General features: G+C 37.3%; 1 protein-coding gene across 1 annotated transcript in view; it reads right to left on the bottom strand.

Annotated features, from left to right (window-relative positions):
- Positions 1 to 13,355: 13,355 nt before the first annotated feature.
- C7 (complement C7) overlaps positions 13,356 to 26,342 on the bottom strand; it is a 56,618-nt gene continuing 43,631 nt past the window's right edge. The window contains exons 14-18 of the mRNA XM_078017899.1: positions 25,293 to 25,425; positions 23,148 to 23,339; positions 19,481 to 19,571; positions 17,050 to 17,234; positions 13,356 to 15,405 (exon numbers count right to left, since the gene is read on the bottom strand). Coding sequence (XP_077874025.1) covers positions 15,224 to 15,405; positions 17,050 to 17,234; positions 19,481 to 19,571; positions 23,148 to 23,339; positions 25,293 to 25,425 — 783 coding nt within the window. The 3' untranslated portion in view covers positions 13,356 to 15,223. The remainder of the gene's footprint in view (positions 15,406 to 17,049; positions 17,235 to 19,480; positions 19,572 to 23,147; positions 23,340 to 25,292; positions 25,426 to 26,342) is intronic.

Genomic DNA, 26,342 nt, shown 5'->3' with positions numbered 1-26,342 from the left:
CTCCTCAAATTCTACTCCTACCCAGATCACTCCTTAATCCCAGGTCTACCTTCCCACTTTCCTGTCTCAGGGTACATCAATTTAGTGACTTCCAAACCCTGAACTTACCATATCCTGATCTGTATTTAGTAGCTCAGTCGTATCATCTCTACACTCAGTTTTCCAATCAAGAGCCCAAGAGTAGGCCACCATCCCTCTTTTCTCATCCCATCAAGTGCATTCAGATCATTAATTTCTTCCTCTTCAACCCGTCATATCCTCTCTCTTTATTTGGGGAGTTTGCTTGTCACTTGCAAGGATGACTGCAGAATCGTCCTCTTTGTACTCAATGTACCTTTGCTTCCAGTGTTGTTTCCTCTAAATCATTCCTCCAATCATCACCCGGTTGATGTCTTGTCTTTTAAAACAAAATTCTAAAGGGGATATCACCTCCAGTGGGTTTCTACTCATCCAAGATAAAATGCTGACTTCTGAGTTTAGCCTGATGTACCCACTCCACTGAATCCATCCCCACCTTTATTTCTCATCATTCCCACAGCTGACACTGAGACTGCGATCCAGAGCACTGAGCTACCTAGCATTCTCCAAATGACTGGTATGTCTCTTATTGCTATGAGCAGAAAGAGTTCAGGCAGAGTTGATAGTTTAAAAAAAAAAAAAAGACACAAAAGTAAATCGATCCCTTGATGACCTAATAAAGTGAGAAATAGGGAGAGGGAAAATGCAGAAGGAAGAGAAAATATATCTTACACAGTGAAGTTGTTAATACACCTCTTCCAGAGCTTTAATTCATATTAAGAACATACTTGAGATAACAATACCTTGGTAAAATTAAGCCCCTTCCTCCCAAAGTCAGGGCTTATTCCAAAAGCTGCAAAGACATAGAAAAAATAAACACCTTCAGTGATGTTGTATTCTACACCTGGGAAATACACCTCCAGGTAGTTCATGTTTGAAATTAGATAAGAAGTCTCCTGTAAGGGCTTTTAAGAAACATCTGCTTTTGGCCATGTTGAAATAATAAGGACTAGATTGACATCCCCACCATAAACTGCTAAAAACATAAAATCAATGGTTTTCAGATATTTGAAAATTATCAGTGAAGGATTACAAGCCCTTAAAGAGAAATAAATTAGGTGAGACTTAGTCTTCCCCAGCATATGGCCTGGTAGCAATTTCCAGGCCCCCAAATAGGTAGGTGGAACTCAGAGTCAATTGGTTTCACTGAGTTGAAAAACTAAAAATGCCCGAGAGAAAGGAACTTCACAGACAGGAAGTGAGAGTTCTAGAGATCATCAGAGTAGGACTGTTGCTGACACGTGCTGAATACGGGGCTGTGTATGAGTGAGGGAAAGAAGCACCAGAAACCAGTACACCTAGCAATTACTGGAGCTCATTCCCTCAATTCCTGGAGTAACTCAACTGTGCATGACAGCAAATTTTAGTAGAACTCTCTAAAGAAATACAACAAAACCCACACTCAAACAATTTAAAAATCATTATGCTTAACATCAAATTAAAAATTACAAAAAATAAAAATACTATTAGCAAAAGAAATTTTGTTACTAATTGAAATGTACCCAGAATGACAAAGATACTAGAATTAACAGAAAAGGACCTTAAAACAGTTATTATAAATGAACTTCATATGAGTAAGATGGATGATATAAGAATGACTCAAAAGGCTCTAGAAGTCTTCTGATGGAGGTGTTTTTTTTGGAGGGTGGCCTTCTAAATATAGAATCATGTCATCAATAAATAGAGATAATTTGTCCTCTTCCTTTCCTATCTGTGTCTCTTCTTGGAGGGAGAGAGGTACCAGGGATTGAACTCAGGGGCACTCTATCATTGAGCCACATCTCAGCCCTATTTCGTGTTTTTTTTTTTAGAAATAGGGTCTCACTGAGTTGCTAAGCACCTCACAGTGGCTGAGGATGGCTTTGAACTCACACTGCTCCTGTCCCAGCCTCCCAAGCTGCTGGGATTACAGGCATATGTCACCATGCCCAGCTCCATCTGTTTCTCTTTGATTTCCTTCTCTTGCCTGATTGCTCTAGGTAGAGTTTCAAGGACTATGTTGAATAAGAGTGGTGAGAGTGGACAACCTTATCTTATTCCTGATTTTGGAGTAAATGCTTTCAGTTTTCCTCTACTCAGTATGATGTTGACCTTACGTTTGTGACATATAGCTGATTAACAAATTTAGAAAACTGTCAGATACGAGATCAGCATACATAAATCAATTGCTTTCCAATACTCCAATAATGAATCTGCTGAAAAAGAAATCAGGAAAACTATCCCATGCACAATAACCTCAATAAAATAAAATACTTGGGAATAAATCTAAACCGGGAGGTGCAAGACCTCTACAATAAAAATTATAGAACACTAAAGAAAGAAATAAAAGATCTTAGAATATGAAAAGACCGCCCATGTTCTTGGATAGGTGGAATGAATATTGTCAAAATGGCCACACTACCAAAAGTGTTATACAGATTTAATGCAATCCCCATCAAAATTCCAATGACATTCTTCATAGAAGTAGGGGGAAAGTTTTAAAATTCATTTGATTCATTTGGAAGATTATGAGACCCCAAAGAACCAAAATAATACTGAGCAAGAAGAGCAATGCTAGAGGCATCACAATAGCTGACCTCAAATTATACTATAGAGCTATAGTAACAGAGGAGCTTGGCATTGGCACCAAAACACACATAAGGACCAACAGACACAGAGACAAGCCTACATAGATACAGTCAACAAAATTTCCAAAAATATGGAGAAATCTAGCCTTTTAAGCAACTAGATATGCATATGAAGAATGAAACTTGATTGCTATCTCTCACCCTGCACAAAAGTCAACTTTAAGTGAACCAAAGACCGAGGAATTAGAACAGAAACTCTGCAACTCCTAGAAGTAAATGTAGGTCAACACCCCACCCCATTGGCACAGGCACTGACTTCCTTAACAAGACTCCTAAAGCCTAAGAAATAAAACCAAGAATCAACAAATAGGACAGCATCAAATTAAAAATTTTTGCACAAAAAAAAAAGTGTAGAGAGCCTGTAGAAAAGGAGATCTTTGCCAGCTACTCCCATGACAGGAGATTAATATCCAGAATATATAAAGAACTCAAAAAGCTTAACATAAAAAAAAAACAAATAATCCAGACAATAAACAGGCAAATGAACTAGGCAAGCACTTCTTTCTCAAAGAAAGAAATTCAAAAGGCCAACAAATATTTGAAAAAAAGTTTAACATCTCTAACAGTCAGGAAAATATAAATCAAAACTACACTGAGATTTTCTCTCACTCCAGCCAGAATGACAACTATCAAGAATACAAATAATAATAAATGTTGGTGGAAGTTGGGGATAAAGGTACAATCAAATATTGTTGGTGGAACTGTAAATTAGTACAACCAATCTGGAAGGCAGTATGAAGAATCCTCAAAAACCTAAGAATGGAACCACCATCTGATCCAACTATCCCACTCCTTGATATATGTGCAAAAAACTAAAATCAGAATACTATAGTGATACAGTCACATCAATTTTTAGAGCAGTTCAATTCACAATAGCCAAGCTATGGAATCAGCCTAGATACCTTCAATGGATAAATTGATAAAGAAAATGTGGTATATATACACAATACTTACTCAGTTATGAAGAAAAAAGAAATTATGGTATTTGCTGGTAAATGAATGGGACTAGAGATCATTACGCTAAGGGAAACAAGCCACAATCAGAAAGTCAAAGGTCAAATGTTTTCTCTCATATGCGGAAGCTAAACCAAAATAAGTGTTGGTAGTGGGTAAATCCCATGAGAGTAGAACTCAGTGGAATAGAGGAAGAGAATTGAGGGGGAGGGTGGAGGTACATAAAAAGAGAGGAACAGTAGAATGAAACTGACCAAACTAGCCTATGTACATATATGAATATAACACAATGGGAAGAGGGGAGGAAGGAGGGAGGGGAAAGGGAAAGTACTGAGAACTGAATAGGAGTAAATTATACTCCGTGCTTATGTCAAAATGAAGCCCAACAGTAGGTGTAACTGTATTGCAATAATAGAAAGACCAAGTGGAACTCCTTAGTAATGAAATAAAATTATGAAATCTGAAATAAAAAATATACTCAATGGAATTGACTGCAGAAGGGCTAGAGATGTAGCTCAGTGGTATAGCGGCTGCCTAACCTGTGAGAGGCCCTGGGTTCACTTCATGGGGCTGAAAAATGTTATAATTAAGTGAAGAAGAAAAGATCAGTGAAACTGATGAATAGAGATGTTTTTAAAATATACCAAAAAAAGAAAGGGAAAAAAATAAATGACCGATGGGGTAATATTGAGAGACCTAAATACGTATAATTCAAGCTACAAAAAAAGGATAGAAATATATGGATGGAAAAAATATATTTCATGAAAAAATGTACATATGCATGAAATTCTACCTTCTAATATTTGAGAAAAAGAAACTAAGAAACATGCAACAAAACACTTGATAACCACTTAAAAACAGTCAATAAAGAAAAAGTATTAAAAGTAGCCAGAGGAATAAATACAATTCATACAATGGGACAAAAATAAGAATTAAAGAATACTTCTCAGAAATTATGGAAGCTAGAAGACACAAATGACATTTTTAAAGTACTTGAAGAAAAAATGTCACTAAACATCTTTCAAAATGAAGTTTTTCAGACAAGCAGAGATCTAATTCATATTTAGAAAATTTGTAATACAACAATGCCAAAGAAATTCCTTCAGGTAAAATAAAAGTGATATATACAGAAATTTTGATCTGCACCAAAAAATTAAAAGGACCAGAAATGGTAAATATGTGAATAAATATAAAAGCCTTTGTTTTGTTTATCTAAAAGAAAAGTCTAAAAACATAAATGTGGATTTTTTAAAATATAAAGTTACATTTTATGACAACAATAGTGCAGAGGATGAAAGAGAAAACAGAAGTGTATTATTAAAATTTCTTAACAAATTAAAATGATTCAATTTTGTTTGAAGATCAACATTCTGATTAAAAATGTATAATAGGTCTGGGGATGTGGCTCAAGTGGTAGTGTGCTCGCCAGGCATGTGTGCGGCCCAGGTTCGATCCTCAGCACCACATACAAACAAAGATGTTGTGTCCGCCAAAAACTAAAAAAAAAATAAATAAATATTAAAAAATTCTCTCTCTCTCTTTAAAAATAAATAAATAAATAAAAATGTATAATATAAACTTTAGAGCAAACACTAACAAGATGTAGCTATCAAAGTTAAAATAATGATATAACTTTTTAAACAAAAACCTAATCCAGAAAAAAAGATAAAAGGTACAAAAACAAATGGAATAGAAAACTAATAGCAACGTGGTAGATTTACACCCAACCATGTCAATTATTATATTAAACAGTTTCTAATTTAAAATAAAAAGAGATTGTCAGTTTGGAGTTTTTCAAAGACCAATAATATGTCATTAGAAAGAAATCACTTTATCTATGAGAATGTAGATTAATGATAAAGAAATGAAAAAAAGATATACACTAAGTGATGGTTAATTTTATGTCTCAACTTGACTGGGCTACGGAATGCCCAGGTACCTGTTTAACATAATTTTGTAGTGTGTATGTGAAGGTGTTTGTGAAAGAGATTACCACCCGGGTTGGTGAACTGAATAAAGCACATTGTCCTCCCCAATGTGAATAGAATCTTCCAGCCTCTCAAGGACCTGAATAGAACAAAAGACAAAGAATAGCAATATTTTCTCTCTTTCTGCCCAACTCTGAGACATTGGTCTTCAACTGCCCTTGCACTGGAACTTTTGCCATCAGCACTCCTTGACTCTCAGGCTTCAGAACCAGACTAGAGCTCCTGACCTTCCTGGGACTCCAGCCTGCAGATGGCACATTTAGAAATTCTCAGCCTCCATGATTGTGTGAGCCAATTCTTTATTATCTAATCATATGTTTATGTAAATAATATATATATTATATACATAATAAATAAATGTTATCTAAATGAATTTATAGTATGAAAATATATATTGCATATAAATATTTTATGTGAAATACATAATGTAAAAATACTGATGTTGTACAATGTACAGTAAAAAATTTATACAATAAATATTTATAGTATTTATAAACTGTGACAGGATATCACATATACCCTCTAAGATAGCCTATGTCTATATCTATATATCCTATTGGTTTTTTTCCCTAGAAAACCCTAATAAAGATTTGTGTAGTGAGAGTGGTTCTAGAGGAGCAGAATTTGAAGAATGAGTGTGACCTTTTTCTGAATTTTCTGGAATTGACTCTAATCCAGTTACACTAAAGGAGAAACACTCAAAGTCCATGACCTGAAGTGGTAATAAAGATACACAAAATATCTGCATCAGTATTCCTAATAGACACCTTGCAAGAAGCCAGAAGTTATATGACTGGGCTCATGATACTTCTTTTTTTATGCCTTTATTTAATTAATTTATTTATTTTCATGTAGTGCTGAGGATGGAATCCAGTGCCTCTCACGTGCTAGGTGAGCGCTCTACCACTGAGCTAAAACCCCAGCCCAGTTTATGATACTTTTGAACATTTTTAGAAAGCTAACAAATGTAGTGAGATTGGACACTGTTGCTAGACAAAATGATAAAAGAATAGACTCAGGGATTAGATGGCGAAAGAATAGGACCTTGTGTTGAGATTGGGGGAAGACCCTGATGAAGTTGGGAACATTGACTGCCTAAATTCTGATGAACTTTTTTGCCAATATGAAGGGGTGTTCCCTATCCCCATAGAAGTAGTGTCCCCACCCCTAGTAGCATTTGTCTATACACCTATGACTGAGGGGACTCTTTCTGCAATACCTGAAAAAGCTAATGGACAGTTGTCATGCAAGACAATGTTGATTCCCTCAGGACCCACCTCCATCACTCTTTGCTCCTAGACATGACTAGACCCACATCCTGACGCACTTCTTACAGGTGAAGTTCAAGTTATGACCTGTGGAGAGGTATGGTACACTCCGAAGGAACTACTTGAGTGTTTTAATTTACACATACTGTTATCTGGGGACATATGTAGGAATGGATGTTGTGTGCATGGAATTGGGATAATGGTAAAACATAAAGTTGAATCAGACCAGATTTGTTGATATGAACTCACTAAGCAGGGATTCTGCATTTGATATTACATCTTAGGGAGTTAGAAAGAGCTGTAATACTTTGGTTGGTTGTTTGACTAAAATAAGGTAGCCCACAGTGAGTGAATTGTAAATACCAGACTGCTTTGGTATAATGTATAGGAAGGGGTCCAAAATCTTAGTAAGACTGGAATGTTAGAGTGAATTTATCATCTAAGATCTATTCACTCTAGCTTAGAGGGTCCCGAAGACACATCTTTCACCAATATTGAAAGAAATAAATTCACAAGGAGAGGCCCCAGTACCCTTGATGAGTTTCATAATCACTTTTCTATATGTTACAGAAATGAGAATTGTAACTGTCATGAGTGTTTCCTCTTTATTTTGTTGTTAATACATGTCTGTGTATGTGTCTGTGTGTGTAGCAAATATCTTTATTTTTTTCTTTCTTGTGCAATATAAGATGTATTGACTTTATGTCATCATGTTTAAGTGCTGTTGATTTTATATTATATTAAGGAGAGGGACAAAGGATTTTACTCAAGGATTTTACCTTCTCTCCCAGAAAAGAGGTTAGTGTGTTTGCAGTTGTACACAGAACATTTGTATCAGGTTAAGCTGAATAATGACCTTGTCATTGTCTATTAAGTATGGTTCATAGAGATGCATGTGAGTGCCAAGTTGACAAGGAGTGACAACCACCTTGACATTACCAACATGTATGGAACATTCCAATGCACCACAGAGTGCAAATTATTTTCAAAAGTAAATGGGCCATTCACCAAGTTAGGTCAAACTCTGGGCCATAAAATAAATCTCAATAGATTTAAAAGGATTAAAATCCTATAAAGTATATTGTCTAACCAAAGTGGAATTGGAATAGAAATCAATAATAGAAAAATATCTAGAACTCTCCAAAATATCAGAGAAATTAAATGTTATTAAATGAAACAAGTCAGTGTTTCACTAAAGCTCCTTAACCTCAAGATCAAACCTTAGGAATCTCATTTCCAGGTGGGAATATACATGAATGCACATGTGCACACGCGTGCACACACACACACACACACACACACACACAATAGAGTCATGGAATCATAGAGCACTAAAAATTTGTTTCCATCTATTTTGCATCAGTTGAAAAAAATCATTTTAAATAGCTGAATCTTTTTGAGAAAAGCTACAGAAGTTAGATGTTGCGCATTTTTATTTCAGATCTTATCTTGAATGTTGGCTTCTGCAGAATAGTACTAAAGACCCTATGTCAGTGAGAAGTGTCATTACCATCACCATACCTAAGAATAGTGGTAAGAGTATTAGCTACTGAACTGAAGGACTTGGGTTTGAGTACTGGTTCCTCCACTTGATATCATTGTGAACTTAGGCAATTTTCTTATCCCCTCTATGTCTCAGTTTCTTCATTTGTAAAATGAGGCTTATTACATTATTTATTCAAAGTATGGCTGTGCTGGTTAAATAGTTTATGTAAAATTATCACAGCAGTTAGTAGCATGCAATAAGCATGATATGAGTTTTAGTTTTAAATGTTAATATTGTTCTTCTCTAGCATTCAGATCTCATGATATAATTAATATCCTTGTAAGAGGGGAAAAACAGAGACCCCTCTCTTTCCATCATATAAGGACATAGAAGGTGGCCTTCGCAAACAAGGAAGCAGACTTTCAACAGACACCAAATCTTCTAGCATCTGGATCTTGGATTTTCCAACCTTGAAATCTTTGAGTATTTGTTGATCAAGCCACCCAGTCTGTGGTAGTTTGTTGTAGCCTCCTGAATGGACTAAGGAAGTCTCCTTTCTCCCACCAAAATGAGAAAGAACATTCACTGAAGATCATAATTCCCCTCTACATCCAAAGGAACTGATAGCTGCAGCCACCTCAGTATTTCAAGTGGTAGCATAAAATCTTTAAAAAAAAAAAAAAAAAAAAAAACTAGCATCCTAAGATCAACTTCCCTAGGACTTGGGCTTATTTGTCAATGTTGTTTAGATCTCAGAAAGCTTCTTCCTTAAGCCTTCTGCCTCTCTCTCTACCACAGTTCTCCATAGTGAGCTTCTTTACCCTCAATCCATCACCACAGAGGTGTGAGAGGAAATTTCCTGTCTATAATCAAAAGAAGGAAGAAACAGTATTTGGAGGGACATGTTTCCTATAGCAGAAAATCCCAAGCTAGCACTTCAGAATACAAGCGCTAGCCAAGCCCTAAAAAACAAATGCCAAATGTCTTCTTTGATATAAGGAGAGTAACTAAGAACAGACTAGGGAAGAAGAGCAGGAGAAGAAGATCAACATTAAACAAGGAAGAGAGGTGGGAGGGAAAGGGAGAGAGAAGGGAAATTGCATGGAAATGAAAGGAGACCCTCAGGGTTATACAAAATTACATATAGGAGGAAGTGAGGGGGAAGGGAAAAATAATACAAGGGGGAGGAATGAATTACAGTAGTGGGGGTAGAGAGAGAAGAGGGGAGGGAAGGGGAGGGGAGGGGGGATAGTAGAGGATAGGAAAGGCAGCAGAATACAACAGACACTAGGATGGCAATATGTAAATCAATGGAAGTGTAACTGATGTGATTCTGCAAGCTGTATATGGGGTAAAAATGGGAGTTCATAACCCACTTGAATCAAAATGTGAAATATGATATATCAAGAACTATGTAATGTTTTGAACAACCAACAATAAAAAAAAAAAGAGTACGAGCCCTAAAGGTGCAGCAAGAGACCTCCCCCTACACAAGCCTGTTTTGACATAGCAGAAACAAAATCCACAGGCTTACTGGACAGCAAAGGGACCAGCTCTGTGGTAAATAGGATAAATGCCACCCTGGGAGACCAAAGAGCCATTTCCAGACTAGACCTTTTGCTATCTAGCTATATAGCTAGGGAAAAGTGGCTATAAAATGGACATTGTATTGAGCATACACAACCAGTCGACTGAGCATTGGGTACACAGAATGATATATGTCGTATCTCTATCATTACCATGTTAGAGGAGATTTGGGGACTAGACCTCCTCAAATGTGCATTTCTCTGTCATATTAATGAATTTGTGTTCTGTGTTCATGTTAAGGAGCCATCATGCTAAGGAGACTTAAGGTACTTTGGAAGGTTCACTATGATCATCCAAAGCTCTTGACCCTCTAGAGAGCCACAAGAGTCTGTCAGTGAGTTTGTCTGCCGTGTTATATCATGCCTAACTTAAGGAGTTGCTCTTGATGCTATCTGTGCAGAGGCGAGTTTCTGCACATGGAACTCAGTGGTGGACACTTACTAAATATTATCCTAATGCACACTTGGGCTGTGTATAGTCTAATGATACACTAGCCCTGAGCCTTTCATGTTAATTACTTTCTCTTGAAGATGTCAGGCAAAACTGCCCTTTGATCAGAAAATTCCATTCACTCTTGCTGAAAATTCCTTTGACTTCTCCGTATTCCCAGCTCACTTGGTCTGCTGATTATCATGCAATGGGTCTTCAAGTCAGCACTACGTAGTCTTTATTTTTCCACATCATCCTTCGCTCCCTTGGGTGTCACTGATTTTTCACGTATCTAAGGCCGCTCCCATGGAATTCAGTACAAGTCTCCTCTTACAGGAGATGCGTGCAAAGTAACAGATAACAGAGCAAAGCAGTTCCTTCTGTTTATCCTTTCACAGGAAATTATTTTCAGCCTGTGAATCAAAAAGAACACTTTAATGTTCTTTCTTCTCCAGCCCACCTTGTCACCTCCAGCCCACCCCTTCTGAAGTGACGATAGTCTTGCCATCTGGTCTTGTTAACCCTTGGCTGAAAAAGCAAATTTTTCTAAGAGATTGATGCTTTAAGTGTGAATTTGGAGGTCTGCCTTCAGAGCCTGACAGGAATAAATAAAAAGACAAATTGTAGGTCTTTGGTTGTCACAGCAGGGACTCCTATCCTGCCATCAGCTTTCTTGTCCTCAAATGTGCAGAACTGCCTGAAAGATCAAGGTAATTGAAAAACAGGCATAAACCTCTCTGGTTCCTCTGATATTGATGGAGATTGCCTCCTACTGAGGTTGCTTTGTGGCTTAATGCTCTGAACGAGAAACAGGTCATTCGTTTCAAATGCAAGTATTGAATACACTATAACTAGTCTATCAGGGAAATCTCAGGGGATTAGTAGGTAGCAGAACTGAGTGGTTGCTCAGTTTTTCCAATCCCATCCTAAGAATGGCCCAAACTCTCACCCAACTGTCATGTATATCTAAAAAGAACAAATAAAACAAATTTTAAAATGAAATAAATTTTTCAAAAAGATTTTATTATTTTTTTTAAAAAAAAAACGCATGCTCAAACTCACTCCCCTCACTCTCTCTCTTCCCTCTCCACTCTCTTCCCTCCTCTGCTCTCCTCTTTTTTCTCCTCCCTTCTTTGTCCACCCCTTCCTACCTGAAGAGAGAAAGAGAAGTTGTAGATACACCTGAGCATTTACTTCCTTTTGTACCAAACTGTGCAGCATCTTAGTTTACCTTGAAGTTTATGGTGACCATCTACATTAGTTATTATGCTGGTCTCACAAATAATGCAAATGCCTATGGTGGGTCCTCTGGATTGTTTCCCAAAGATCCATGTGCTACAGGCTTTGTTCTCAGGGTGGCACTATTGATAAGTGCTGTGGATCTGTAGAAAGTGAGGCCCAGTGGGAGGCCCTTAGTTCATCAGGACATCCCCTCAAAGCCGAATCTAGGATCCCAGCCTATTCTTTTTTACTGTTTCTTGGCTCTCGAAGCAAGTAGTTTTGCTCTTCCACAAACTCCCGCCATGGTGTTCCACTCTCAGAGGAGGCCCAATTCCATGTAGTCACTCAATTTTAGCCTAGAGCCAAAATAAAACTTTTCTCTTTATCAGTTGATTGCCTCAGGTATTTCATTATAGTAATGGGAGATGACTAATATAGTGGCTTGGCATACATGTGAATATGTGGGCAAAAGAAATGTGGGTTGAAATGGAAAGGAAATATAGAGCAAATGATAATCCATGGAGCCCAAATATATTATTAATACACATCTTAGCCAAAAGGAAAAGTGATTAATGATTTGTGTGTGGGCACATAATAAGCTGTTTCAGTAAATACTGAGTAAAGCAGCTGCCTAGCAACTTCAAGCATGTACTCAACCATCAGACGATCTCACTGGTCTCCTATGAAGCTGAGATTAGCCACAATCTGCCCAGTCAAGGGGGAAGACTTCAACTGAGTTAGCCAGTTACCTAAAGCAAGATAACCCAGCGTTCAGCGGTCATTTTTCAGGTATTCCTCCTTGCCACTCCATACCTCACCTGGATATCAAGAACCCTCCCTCTGTTTCAAGGTAATTTCAAGGTAGTGATGGGGAGGGAAGTTACCTGTAGTTTGGATGGGGCTCACTAAACTTCAGGGCTTTGATAAGCAGAACTTCTGTTGTTGTTCAGTTGTTGGGAAATGTGTGAGATGTCACAGGAAGGCACTCCCCAGTGCTACTGGGAGATCTTTAAGGCAGCCTGTCTGTCCAGGTAACTTATAGTGTCCACATAAATGGTGATAGAGGCATGTCTGTAGGATGTGCCTGGGTTCCCATGAAGCACCCTGAAACTAGGGATGGTAAATGCACCAATATCCTCCTCTCCCTCCGTTCTCCCTTGGGTCCGGATGACTATCTCAGCAGGCTTTCAGCCTTTTCAACCACCTCCCATCCTAGTTCACGTGACCTCAGTCGGTCTGAGACAGAGAACGTGTAGGCAGAGGAGATTCTCACATACCTTCTACTCTCTTTGCAATGAACTTTCATGACATAAATAATCGCCCAGGATTTCCTCACATCCTTCTCTTTAGGTGTTGAAGAACTTAAATTGGAAACTTCAAAATATTTGTAATGACTCCGCGTTGAAAATGACCTTCTCCTTGCAGATCTGCTCAGTAATCCTAATACTCGCTAGAAAATTGTGTCTGAACCTCCACGATTTGAGGGAAAGGTCAGCAGATGTAATGTAATAATGTTCCAAAGAGAAAAAGAGGCACAAAATTTACTTTTTCAAAAGAATATCTCTTTACAACTACATTCACTGTTTTCCTCCTTATCCAGTGATTTCTCATTTCTTTAGTTCTTCAGAAACTCTGTTAAAACTTCTTTCTCAAATCTCACAATTGTTAAATCTGCTACCAGTTGAGTATGCTTTATCCAAAATGCTAAGGCACAGAATAGTTTCCAATTTATTTTTTTATTTTAGAAGATTTGCATATGATAGTGAGATATTTGGGGGATAAGGCCCAATCCTAAGTACAAAATTTATTAACAATTCACCTACAATTTATGCACATAGACTGAAAATGATTTTATACAATAATTTTTTTGCACCTACATTGTGACTGTGACCTGTCACTTGAGGTCAGATGTGAAATTTTCCACTTGTAGCATCATTTCAGAAAATTTCAGATTTGGGAACATTTCAGATTTTGGCTTTTCAGATTAGGGATGCTCAATCAGTAATTTCTTTATTTCAGATCCTAATCTCTGATAGCATTTGATAATGCTGACCATATCCTCCATGTTAATTAGACATTGGAGGAGGTGATACATAATTAGTAGAAATCTAACTCTATTCTGACTTAAGTTGATAGGAGAAATTATTGGAAGGATACTGAGATAGCTGCTCTCAAATGTTTTCCTTGATCAGTACTTCATCATGGAGTTTAAATTCAGGCCTGGCATTTTCAAATCTATCCCTTACTCAGGAAAGAAAATAACCTCAAAAAAATCTCTGACACCTGCAGTTGACCTGTCTACATATTATTGATTTTAGTCAATTAAAACTTACCACCTTATAATGTCTACCTATGACATCTGAATCTTCCCTCAAGAGATGCCTTGGTATAAAAAGCTACATCTGGATCAAACATAAAACTTCAGGCAAGAACCAAAAAAACCACTATCATTCCTCATGAAAATATTCTCCTAATCAAACATTATACAGATCAAAAAAATCTCCTTTAATGAGTTCTTAATCCTTAATAATTTTCATTAAAGTTTTTTTGAAATGTATTTATCAGCAGTAGAAAAACACGGACACAGTATTTGTATATGAAAACATTTTAAATTCTACTTCTTCCCACTCATTTTACCTCCCACATCTGCTTTTTCTGTTTTGATTTTAAAAAATGGGTAAGAAATAAATAGAAGACCAATGCTTCAAATTGCATACCTTTGTAAAAAATGTAGGAGTGTATCCACATTAGGGGAGACTATTCTCTATTATGCATCAGTCAGTAACTCAGACATGAACTGATACTTCCTTCAAAAACAGGGTGGAGATTGATTGCAGGTCTTGTTTTTCACACATACTAAAAAAAAAAAAAAAAATGCCCCCAGGAAAAGACTGAATCATATTTGTTCTCAGACAAGAAAGCAGAAGGGGCCCTGTGACCACAGCATGATGAATTCCGTGCTGACATTTAAATGGTTCAATCTCCTGACAAGAATAGGAATCCCCACATGTGGCGGGGACTCAACAGGGTGAAGCGTGACATTACAACTCAAGATGGAAATAATTGTATCTGTCTTTTTTCATTCGAGGTCCTTTTTGTATTTGAGTTCATTGAGGAAAGCCAACCTCTCTAATCAGGAAATGGTGTTCTGTTTTCCTAATCGATTCATAAAATGTGTTCTGGCCCATGGGCTGGGTCAGTCATACTTAATAGAATCACAGGGGATGGATGGAACATGCAAGTGTCTCTAGTCTAACCCTCTAATTTTACAGACAAAAATAGTCCAGAGAATTTTCCCAAAAACACACAGCTAGCTCCTATAATGGCTCATTAATATTCTTCATCCTGTCCTTTTAAAAAGAAATAGGGGTGGGGGAGAGTATCTGGATTCAGATTTGGGACACAAAGGGTTTGTTTACACAGGTGGCTGCAAGTGGCTGTGGAACATGTACACTGGAGAGGAAGGAGAAAGAAAGAATGTGTCTTGTGCTAGAAAAGTTGTCAAAGTGCCCAGGTGTGCAGATGTTCTCACTAAGCCCCAGTTGCCTGCTGGATTCCCCGCAAGCTGATTGATGTCCCCAGAGCCTACTGGGTTTCGGCAGCACAGGGCTTCATGCTGGTGACAGAGATGCTCTGCCCTCTGCATCTCAGGACGCCCGCCTCACACTCTGACATTGTCAGCTCCTTGCCGCTCACTTCCACACAGACCCTGAACCCTTCTTCCTGGCACTCCGATGCTTCTCGGCAGACACATTTGCCACTACTGCCTGGAAAGATAAATGAGAGAGGTTTAATGGCAGGCACACTGTGGAGGTGGGAGAATCAAAGTACGTTCCTCCAAAGTAATGGTGACTAGAGAGCTCCTGCCTTGAGGGGTACAATAAACTATCTCCTGGAAGAACAGTAGGATCAGGAAATTGAGGCATTTTGCTCCACTCAGAATAAATGGGTTTTGAAGTTGATGCCAGGCTTTCTATTGGTTGGACCCACATGAGGCAGCTCTATCCAAGTCAAGAGCTCTCCAGCTCTCTCTTCACACACTTCGCCATCCATGTGAGCCAGCAGACAAATGCAATCCTTCATTCACTGCCCACCCCCCAACCAAATGACCTCAGCAAAGAGCAGAGTCGGGGCTCAGATAGGAGAGAAGAGAATTAAATGGCATGGCACACAAAAGGTTATCTATCCTATAAAATACACATAGAGAGAAATGAATTAGGAGGAAAGGAGTCTATATGGGAAAGGGGTGTGAGGGAATGTCCCAGTCAGGCGTCTCCAGAAGGAGAGTAGAAAGGTCAGCCAGTGGATGGTGGTGACAGCCAAACCCAAAATGACCTAGTCATGGCTACAGTTACATAAGTCATCATCTATGCTGAAAAACTAGGAGGGAGTGAGGGGAGAGGTGTCCAATGTGTGCGGTCTGGGACTAGGAGGGAACAAAGAGCTATAGAGATCTTATGCAGTCCAGCTCCCAAATTTATAGAAACAGAAAGCTGGGACAAAGACTTAGTTCCATTCACCCAAGCCTTCCTTTTTCACAATACTCCCCAAACCGAGGTGGGTGGTGGTGCGCCATGCCCTTGGTAGTATCCAAGATCATTGAAAGTGCTACATGGACATAACCTCAGCAAATATTGAATCGCAATTCAAGAAAGTAATTTCTTTTTCTATTCTCTTCAAATCCTTCTGATTACCTCTAGAAGAAAGTGTCAACTTGGTGCCAGTATGTTTTTAACATCCTTCTAACACTTGCTAGACTCCCTTATCACAAAGAGAGAACATTATCAATACCAGAGCAGAATGTAGCCAGAATCTACAATTTTATTTTGGTCAACCATTTGTATTTTTATAGTTACCAAATATTTATGGTAAATGATACTTCCTCTTAAGGATGTAATTTATAAAAATTTCTATTTTAAAAAATAAATTTTTATGTAAGTGCTTTTAAAAATAAGACATAATATGGATAATATAAGGCAGAGAAAAAGTCATGAAAGTGGAATGGGAATCACCAAGATTTGGAAGAATTTTAGACCATCAAGAATAGATTCTTGTCCTCTTAGCTCCCTGATCCAGACAGACCCTTCTTCAGGAAGGGAAGTCAGGTGAGAAGTTCAAGGTCAAACCAGTCTGAATCCTTGATATCCTCAGGTATCTACTTTGATCCACTTCTAAACTAGAAACCATGTTGTTTAAAAGCTCAGTATTATTACTTTACACCCCCCTCTTTTTTTTTTTTTTTTTGTATTTGTAGATGGACAGCATGCTTTCATTTTGTTTGTTTATTTTTTTATGTAGTGCTAAGTATCAAACCCAATGCTTCACACATGGTAGGCAAGTGCTCTGCCACGGAGGTACATCCCTATCCCTACTTTAGCCTTCCTATGTTACAAATACAAAATTCTCCTTACCATCACATTTTTCCCACAATGGACATGCACCACAAGCTTTCTTGGCTGAGGCAGGCAGAGTACAGCGGTCCCTACCAGTAAGAGTGTAATTTCTACCCTGACAGTGAAGAACATGCAACTTGCAAACTGTCAGAGGCAGTATCCTTTGGCTTCTCTCGTCTCGAGCACATACATCCAAGGAAGATCTGAAAAGAATTTTTGACTACATTATTTACAAGATTTTTGTTTTTAAAAGCTGAGGAAAAGAAGTAAAAAAAAAAAAAAAGTAGACCTTTGAGGTCATTACCCCACAGGTTATCACCCACAGCAAAAGATGAAACATCAAATCAAATTCTTTTCATTGGGGCGCAACCCCCTCAGAGCTTCAAAATGAGCATATTTACTCTAAGCATTCACAATCCTTCCAAGCATAGATACTGTGGGTTGATTTATTTTCAGCTAGGACAGATCAGATATAGCAAATTAGATGAGAAGGTGAGTTATGCCAGCAACTGTCAATGAATTAATAATAAAGGAGACAGAAAATCAGCAAAGATCACTCAGAGAGATTATAGTCAAATGAAACCATTGACCACAGGAGACATTAACTCCTCCCAGCCCAGCAGCCCAGAGAGTTCATGTTCATAATACAGCGTGTCTAATAATTAATAACCCTGAATCATCAAGGGAAGATAAAACTGTATTTTACAATGCTATTTTCTAAAGTGTCTACGTTTACAAAGTGCTTTAGAAATATTTCATAAAGTGTGCTACCTTTTTTCTTGAACATTGGAGCTAAAATGGTTAAGAGACAGCTATTTAGAAATGTCACCAATGAAAACAACTACATTTCTAAATACTGACAGATAGATAAGAAAAGCATTATTTTTTGAAAACTCAGATAACAAAACATTTTTCATATACCATATGGGCTCAGAAAAACTTTACATTCACATATTTTATTTAGCTCTGATATTTTCTTCTTTTTTTTTTTACCTAAAGCTCAATTTATTTAAAGTTGCTTATATAACAAAAACTTTTTGTTTTGTATATAACTTTTCTCTCTGTTTATTTTAACTTTAAATAGAACTACTCAGAACAGCTAAAAGGGCAGAGACCTTATAATGCCACCTTGTTATCAGTATCTGATACTGTGAAATGATACAAAAATTCATATCAAGTCTATCAATGGCTGGCTGCTGGTTAACTAAAGGAACCAGTAGAGTTGGAAAGAGAAGGAAAGTGATTAACGGAGAGTAATTAATAACAATTAACAGAGAGTAACAGCAAGAGTCAGAATGTATCTGGGCTGACCACCATTTCCACTTATACATTCAGTTATATTCTTCTGCACCAGAGGTTACTACATGCAATCATTGTATGAATCACCCACAGTAGTTTCAGGAAGTTCTATATGGGTGCTGATGACCATAGTAATTGAAAACCAAGTATTTAGTTGGTAGGTTAGTGTTTCAATTTTTAACCTTAAAGATGGCCCATGAGCTGAGGGGCTAGATATTCCCTGTTTCTTCCTAGACCCTCCACTCTTCCCCCATCTGCCTGGGAGGCTGGCATGTAAAGGTTACACTTCTTTGTCCTCTAGCTTCAATTGGGTTTATTCAATGGAGAGCCCTGGTATAGGCAGGGAAGAAAGTGAGTTCAGCTGGGGTATTTATTCCACTGGCTCACTCCTGTAAGATCTCCTAAGGTCTCTTAAAAGAGAGTCAGCTTCTCCTCTGCAGCCATCTCACCTAGTTCTCTCGGTCTCCAGGTTTCATAAGTGCTCCCCTCCTCATGCCTTGTCAGGCCTGGAGTGGACACATGGCCAAGCTTTACCAGTCCAGGAGTACTGCCCTGTGGCTTCTAGTTTCCTTTACTCTGCCCACAATTTTGTAAATCAACCTGCTAATAAACCTCTTCTGGTCCTAATCTAATTGTGCTGTCCGAATCTTACTAGGACCCTGACACAGGCATCTAACAACCTCTAACTAACAACTGCAGATGCCCTGGGACAACAGCATGATTTCTAGCTGGCAGCATTCTTCTAATGCAAGTCTAGAAAGCAAGCTTCAAGAATCAGAAAAGTAGCTGCTCTTCCTCCATCAGTATTGCTTTAAATTTTATATCCCTGGGGAATTTCAGCCTAATCATCTAAAGCTCTAAATCCTCAGGTGACAGTTTTGTCCTTTCACTCGATTCTATGTATAGAGCAAGCCGTGCTCAAATAGTCCTTCAGCCTTTCTCAACCAGCCAGATTAGAAAACTGCTTAACACCATAGCTGTCAGTCTGGTGACCCTGGTGAGTACCAGGCAGCAGAGGACCGGATTAAAATGCAAACAAACACAAACATCCTTAACCCTTAGTAAACTGCACCTTCAATACACAGACACTAACACCTCAGAGATCACCTCATTTGTCTTGGGTAAAATAAAACAGAAGGACAGAGCTTACCCACATTCATAGGGCATTTTACAAACACATCTTGAATTCTGCAGTTTCTCCCAGCGCTGACATTTAGGCACTGCCTGTGTTAAAGGGGTGTCTGAAAGAAAAAAACATAAGGGAGATGAAATTATCAGGGAAGAAGAGCATCTTCATAGTAAGCAAGGTTTTTTTTATTATTGTTGTTGTTGAACTAGAGTCTGTACTATTCTCAGCTGCAAAGGGGTTCTATGGTAAGCACTAATAATAAAACTATAGAGCATTTTACAAGGGGAATGCTCTACAAATAATTACATTGGTGATAATCGCTACCTTTTCTTGAGCATTTACACTGGTCATGCACTTTTTAATACATTGTGATATTTAATCCTTCCTAACAACAGTGAGTGAATGTTTCGCGGTAGTTACATTAAATAAGATCCTATCTTTTATCTTCTAGAAACTGACAGTAAACTATCATTCTGATTTTGACAGAACGATACCTTGGTCCAGTTTACAAGAGCCTACACTGACTGCCATCACCTTGGCTATAGTCAATTGCAATGTAAATCATCCAAAACAACCTGATTTTCCCACTTCCTATCATCAATGGAAGTCAATGGAATGTACTTTTGCTCATAAAACTAGATACTCATTTTACAAATCTTAAAGATAGTTTATCAGAAAATCATGCCTTTATGAATACAAAAACAATGGAATATTTCTTTTTGAAAATTTTAAAAGATTTAGACATAACAATACAATCTTGTGAACAATTCATAAATTTGGAAAAATGGTGATAATATGAAGCATGCCCACCAGGATCAGAAATCTCAATTACAAGTACTCATTCTCTAAACACTTCAATTCTAAATGGTATTATCCTAAGTGCAATGTAGTGTCCTGAATTGGATCCTAGAACATAAAAAGACATCAGAGGAAAATTAGTTATGTGTGAATAATGTGTGTAATTTAATCAACAGTATTGTACTAATATTAATTTTTTACTTTTAATCAACTGTTATTTCAAGTGACGTAAAAAATAAAGATAAGAAAATGGTATGTAGAAATTGTATTTGCAACCTTTTTGAAATCTAAAATTATTCCCCCTCAAAAAAATGTTTTATAAAATAATGTTTTCTGGATCTGTGCCTTTCAACCAGGGAAGGTTTTGTTCCAGAGGCACATTTGACAATGTCTAAGGCATTTTTTATTGTCATACTGAGGAGGAGATGCTATTGGCATCTGGTGGGTAGAGACCATGGATGCTGCTAAACAGCACAGAACACAGGACAGGCTTCCACAACAGAGAATCACCAGGCCCCAAAGCACAATAGCACTGAGGCTGAGAAATCTCACTAGAGATATACCAGAACTAAAGTTCATGATAAAGCCATGGAAATTAGCTCTGCATTTGACCAGAAATTTATTTTAGAATAAATTTTGAAATTTTAGATAATCATGTGATTGCCAAAAGTTTTTATAATTTCTTTGTTTAAAAAAAAGTCACAGATAGGATCACCAAGACCAAAGACTATTGCATTTAAGAAGAACATAACTTTATCATCATAGCTTGGCTACCCTATAAATACTCTTAAAGCACATCTAGAGTATGTGCCTTTGCTCACATCAAGATATCCTCAATGGGAATGGGGAAATGGGAGTTATTGTTCCATGGATACAGAGTTTCAGCTGAAGGAAGATGTAAAGATACTGGAGATGGAGAGTGGTGATGATTGTATTACAGTGGGAATGTATTTAATTATACTGGTCTACACATTTAAAAAATACTAAATGGTTAAGCCTTATGCATGTTTTGCCACAATAAACAAGACTACTGAAACAGCTGATTTTACTTATTTTTAGTTGATATTTTAAAATACCAACTTCAGAGGATGACAAACCTGGGATTTTTTGGTTTTTGTTTGTTATAGGCTTATTTTAAGAATAGTTTCAGAAAAACATACAGGTCTGAAAAACATCCTTAATTAAAATCAAATTTAATAGAATTTTCTCTTGAGTGGGAGAAAATTCATACTAAATTGTGCTAAATTGTGCTATGAAATGACTGAAGCATACACTTCAGAATTGCAAATATATAACCTCCTTGAAACAAAACTGCAACCTCATCAACTATATATTGTTCTCTTTCATTTTAGAATTATGGCTACAGGTGCATTGCTTTACATATCCCAAATGAACTCATATTTATGCCTCAGTGTGTGTAGAAAACAAAGCAATCATCCTCTAATGTGGGGCTCCGATAGCTAAAGAGCACATCAGATTGGCATGGAGGGCACTCCATTGGACCTGTTCTGCTCCCATTCTCCTGTCCATCGCCTGTCCATCATTACAGCCCATTCCCACCATTCAGAGCAGAGCACTCCCTGCGGCTTGTGCTCTCTTTTTGGTTACAAGCATCTAATTCATCCTACACTATCACTTATGGAATCTAGTACTTCTTCCTCACTAAAAACCAAAAATTGAAAAAATAATGGAAAAAGAAAGAAAAAGAGTGGGTATGAATCCATGCAAATAGAAGAGAGGTCAGTGGAGTAGAAAGGTAATTAAGGGGAGGAAGAAGGGACAGGAAAAGAGAGGAATGGTAGAATGAATGTGACCAAGCTTTCCTATGTACACATATAAATATAGCACAGTGAATTTCACTATTACGTGTATCCACAATATACTAATTTTAAAACACTATAAATAAATAGAAGAAAGAGTAGTAGAGGAAAGTCAATGGGGAAGGGAGGAGGGAAAGTAATAGAATCTGAATTGGAGCAATATTCCATGCTTGGGTAATTATGCCAAAATGAACTCCAATATTATGTATAATGAAAATGAATTAACAGAAAATAAAACAAAAAAAATAAAATGGACCCCCCAAAAAAGAAAATTTCAGCATTAAATTAAAAGTCATACACTCAAGAATGATACGTTATAAAACAGCATTCAAGTGAGTTGTCCCTCTTTCCTGTTTTGAATTGTTAAAAAATATATTTCTATTTATTACAATGCAAACCAAGAAGAGAGAGAAAATCTTTCAAAATAAATCCATTTCATCTGAAATATCTCTTAAAAAAATAGTTTGCTTCTAAATCCTTTTCTACCTTAGGTTCTCAAAAGAACATTTTAATTTGCCCAGCATTCAAAATACTGATTTTTTAAATTTCCACTATTAAGGACAACTTCACAAACCACAATATTTTTACTTCAATCACGGTTGTGTTACCGAGTTAGATGTAAATATTTTTAAATTTTCAATTTCAATAATGCCAATAAACTCTCTGAGTGCCCAGAAATGAAATACACAGAATTTTATATAAATTAGTACTTAAAATCTGCACTTAATAAAAGTACAGGACAAAAATCAGAAGGAAATCAAATATTAGCTTTTCAAAAATCTTTCATTTTCTTGGCACCTTAATGGCTGTAAAGTTAATCCTTCGGATGAAGGATGTAAGTTAAATGTTTCAGGATCTCCAGGGCTATCCTTGCTTGCCCTTACATTTCCTAAGTCTGTGTGTGCCATCTGAATAACTATTACACAGTCTACAAACTGACTTCCGTCTCCTAGTGGGCAACAGGAAGGGAACAACTCACAGTGATGGAGGTACAGAAGCAGGAAGGTCTCCACAAGGACCCCCACTCATCTTGAGTGCAGGGTCCTTGAGTAGACACAGAAACTACACACCTTTTTGCACACACTGGACATTCTTCATCTCAGGACTCCACTTGAGGCTGGAGCCACAGAGAAATGCCGAAGGACCTTCTAAGGACATGCCACCTGAACAGGAGAGAGTCACCTTCTCGCCCACTGAGTAGAACGGTTTGTGGGGTTGACTCTGTATGCCATTCATCAGTTCCGGTAGGACACAGGCAATCTCTAAAGATAAAAGAGACCAGCATACTGGGGTGATTGCTTTCCTAAACCATCTTTTTAAAAACGGTCTTAAAAGGTGCTGATGCTCTGCTTTTTCACATGAGAGGACAAAGAGGAAGAAGTGAGCTCATTGTTACTGTGCTTGCCCCATGGTGCCTGCCATGTAACTGACCAGTGAATGACAGAAGACCAAAACATCCATCATCTTTTCACCCTGCCCTCACAGCAGTGGAACAACTTGAAACGAATTAGTCTACAAATAGTCTTCAAGCACAGTCTGCTGCAAAAACCAGACTTTTCACAGCTGACATTAACTGTCTAGTATGGTGATGTCCCTCCAGAATTTTCCTAAGAGTCATATACATCAGTTCTAATTAGACATATTACTACCTAAAAATTGTAAAGCATCACCTTAACCTGACAACCATAAAAGTATTCAGTGTTTTTTGGTTTCTCATTCCTGTTCTTCCTTACTCAATTATATCACTGGCTCAACTCTTCTACTTTAAAAAAAAAAAAAACAGAGAATAATGAGAAATATGCATAGTTACAGAAAGCAGGTCAGCAATCATGATTTTAAAAAATTTTAGCAATCTCCCTAAAGGATTTTAGACAATATTCTATAAAATACTGCTCCTCTTCAGCACTATTTTCATCAGAAAACCCATTTATTTATTCAAAAATGGCATTTATTGAGCACCTGCATTTTGCCAAATATGCTAAATATTTATGAAAAGGCAGCAAAATATAAGTCACATATCAGATTTTCAAGAAGCTAATAATCTGGCATTAGATTTATTTTGGCATGATATATTTGCTGGCTTCACAATCTTTCTTCTATCAAGACAAATATGAAGGTTATATAAAATTAAAAGAATAAATACTTCTGAGAGACTCAAACAGCTATCAAAGCAAAGGTAATGAAATATTTGAAACAACAAATATCGACCAAAATACAACAACAACAAAAAGACAATAGAAACAAACCCATGGAGATATAGATAATAAAATTAGCAGATACAGGTCTTAAAATAACTGCAATTAATATGTTGAAAAAAAACTAAATGGCAGGATGAAGAATTTTAGCAAAGAATTTGAAAGTTCAAAAACTAGAAAAATGTTACATCAGAATTGAAAAATGAAATTAATAATTAAACAGAATTCCAAAAAGTAAATTATACACAATTACACAGAGAATTAATAAACTGAAAGATAAATCAATGGAAAATATTTATGATGAAACAGAAAGAAAATGGAAAACAAAGAAAAGTACAGATATAATTCCTCAGGCTCTGGTAGAAATGTATATCGGTACAAGTGCTTGAAAGCCTAACAGCATCAACTAAATCTCATGTTTAATACATGTTTACCCAGTGTATTCTTATCCATTGATTCAGAAATTCCACTAAAGGGTACACTTCCAAGTAGTAAATATACATGTATGCACTAGGGCTTTCTTCACAGAGAATACCACAACCAATTCAGAAAAAGGCGTCCCTACAACTCTATCCATCTGCTGAACAAACACCTCCTCTTTGGCTCTAGCTGAAATAAGAGCCCAAGGGCAGATATAGAAGAGTACAATATGCAGATGTTTTTATTCACATGCCTATATCTGAACAGAATAGGGTCCAAAGCATGTAAAGAAGTAGATTGATATTAACTTAACTCTAAAAAATGTACTGATGATCTTAGCCTGAAAGCTCCCATAATTCTAATTTATATAAGAAATTTAAAAATTGCAATAAAATTGACCCCACTGAACAGGATCATTTCCAGCTGGAGATGGCTGAGGGCTTAGTCAAGTTACTTAGGAAAATTGAACAGGATCATATAGCATTTCAAGAAAAGAATTTCAAGACATAGGGCATACGGTGAGTAGTTATTTATCTTGATTCATTTTCTCCCACATTATTCTCTCATCTTGAGTTATATACTACAATCTGGGTCACTTACTCTGACAATACATTTCCCCGACAAGCCACTGTAAATCTTCTCCACATCTGGCAACAGGGTCTCCAACAAGAGAGTATCCTTCCTTGCAAGTGTAGAGTATCTTTTTCCCAACAGGAAACACAGTACCTTCCCCCTAAACAAAAAATAAAAGATGGAGAGAGGTAGAGTTTGTCTATGTCGCATTAACAAAATGTTTCTGTTGTTTATTTGGTCTATAAATCATAGCCCCTTTTAATCATCAGAACCCACATTCAAATAACTGATTTAGAAAATTGTCTCTAATAAAGCCTTTTCCCCAGAATCATCCTAATCAACTATACTAGTACCATCACTAATTGAAATAAAACCATAAACATCAATGTTCTATAAAGTATTGATTGCTCCCAAAATACCAAGTGCTGTTCTAAGCATTTCACTAAAATCACTTGAGAGGACACTGTTCAAGAAACTTCTTTCCCTAACATGTTTAGTAAAAGATAGTTTGTTACTGGATTTTGGAAGTGTCTTTGTCCATAAGCTCTTCATGGTAAGGTATTACAGGCTATTCCTCAGCAATGCTACCTAATAAATGACAGCATAAGTCCACAGAATCCTTTCTTCCTAAAGGATTCTGTTTCTCAAATGTTTAAATCCTAGCAGAATCTTCATGAAGGTTTAACTTCTCACTGATGACTTTTAAGCAAAGCATAATGGTGATCTTCTCCCACCCCAACTTCTTACTCCACCCTATAAGCACAGAAATACTGCTGTGGTTGGGTCAGATTCAAGGATGTTTTGCAAGCCTAAATGCCAGGAGGTGAAGCAAAGGATTTAATATGTGAACCTGTGAGAAGATAATTATGATCATTTGGGGTCCTTCCTTGTTTCTTCCCTTACCCTCTCAGGTTCTGCCATCCAGGAGAATGATGGAGAAACTGAGGTCTACAGGGGGGCTTGGAGCTGGTACCTAGACCAGCTCTGCCTTAGGGATCAGAACAAAATGTCCTGGTACCTCCTTCTTTTCTAGGGTCTACCCTATAAAATCAGAAAAGGTGGCAGACAGGGGCAAGC

Source organism: Ictidomys tridecemlineatus, chromosome 1 (assembly GCF_052094955.1).
Source record: "Ictidomys tridecemlineatus isolate mIctTri1 chromosome 1, mIctTri1.hap1, whole genome shotgun sequence".
NCBI lineage: Eukaryota > Metazoa > Chordata > Mammalia > Rodentia > Sciuridae > Ictidomys > Ictidomys tridecemlineatus.
This window is presented reverse-complemented; position numbering and strand designations above follow the sequence as displayed.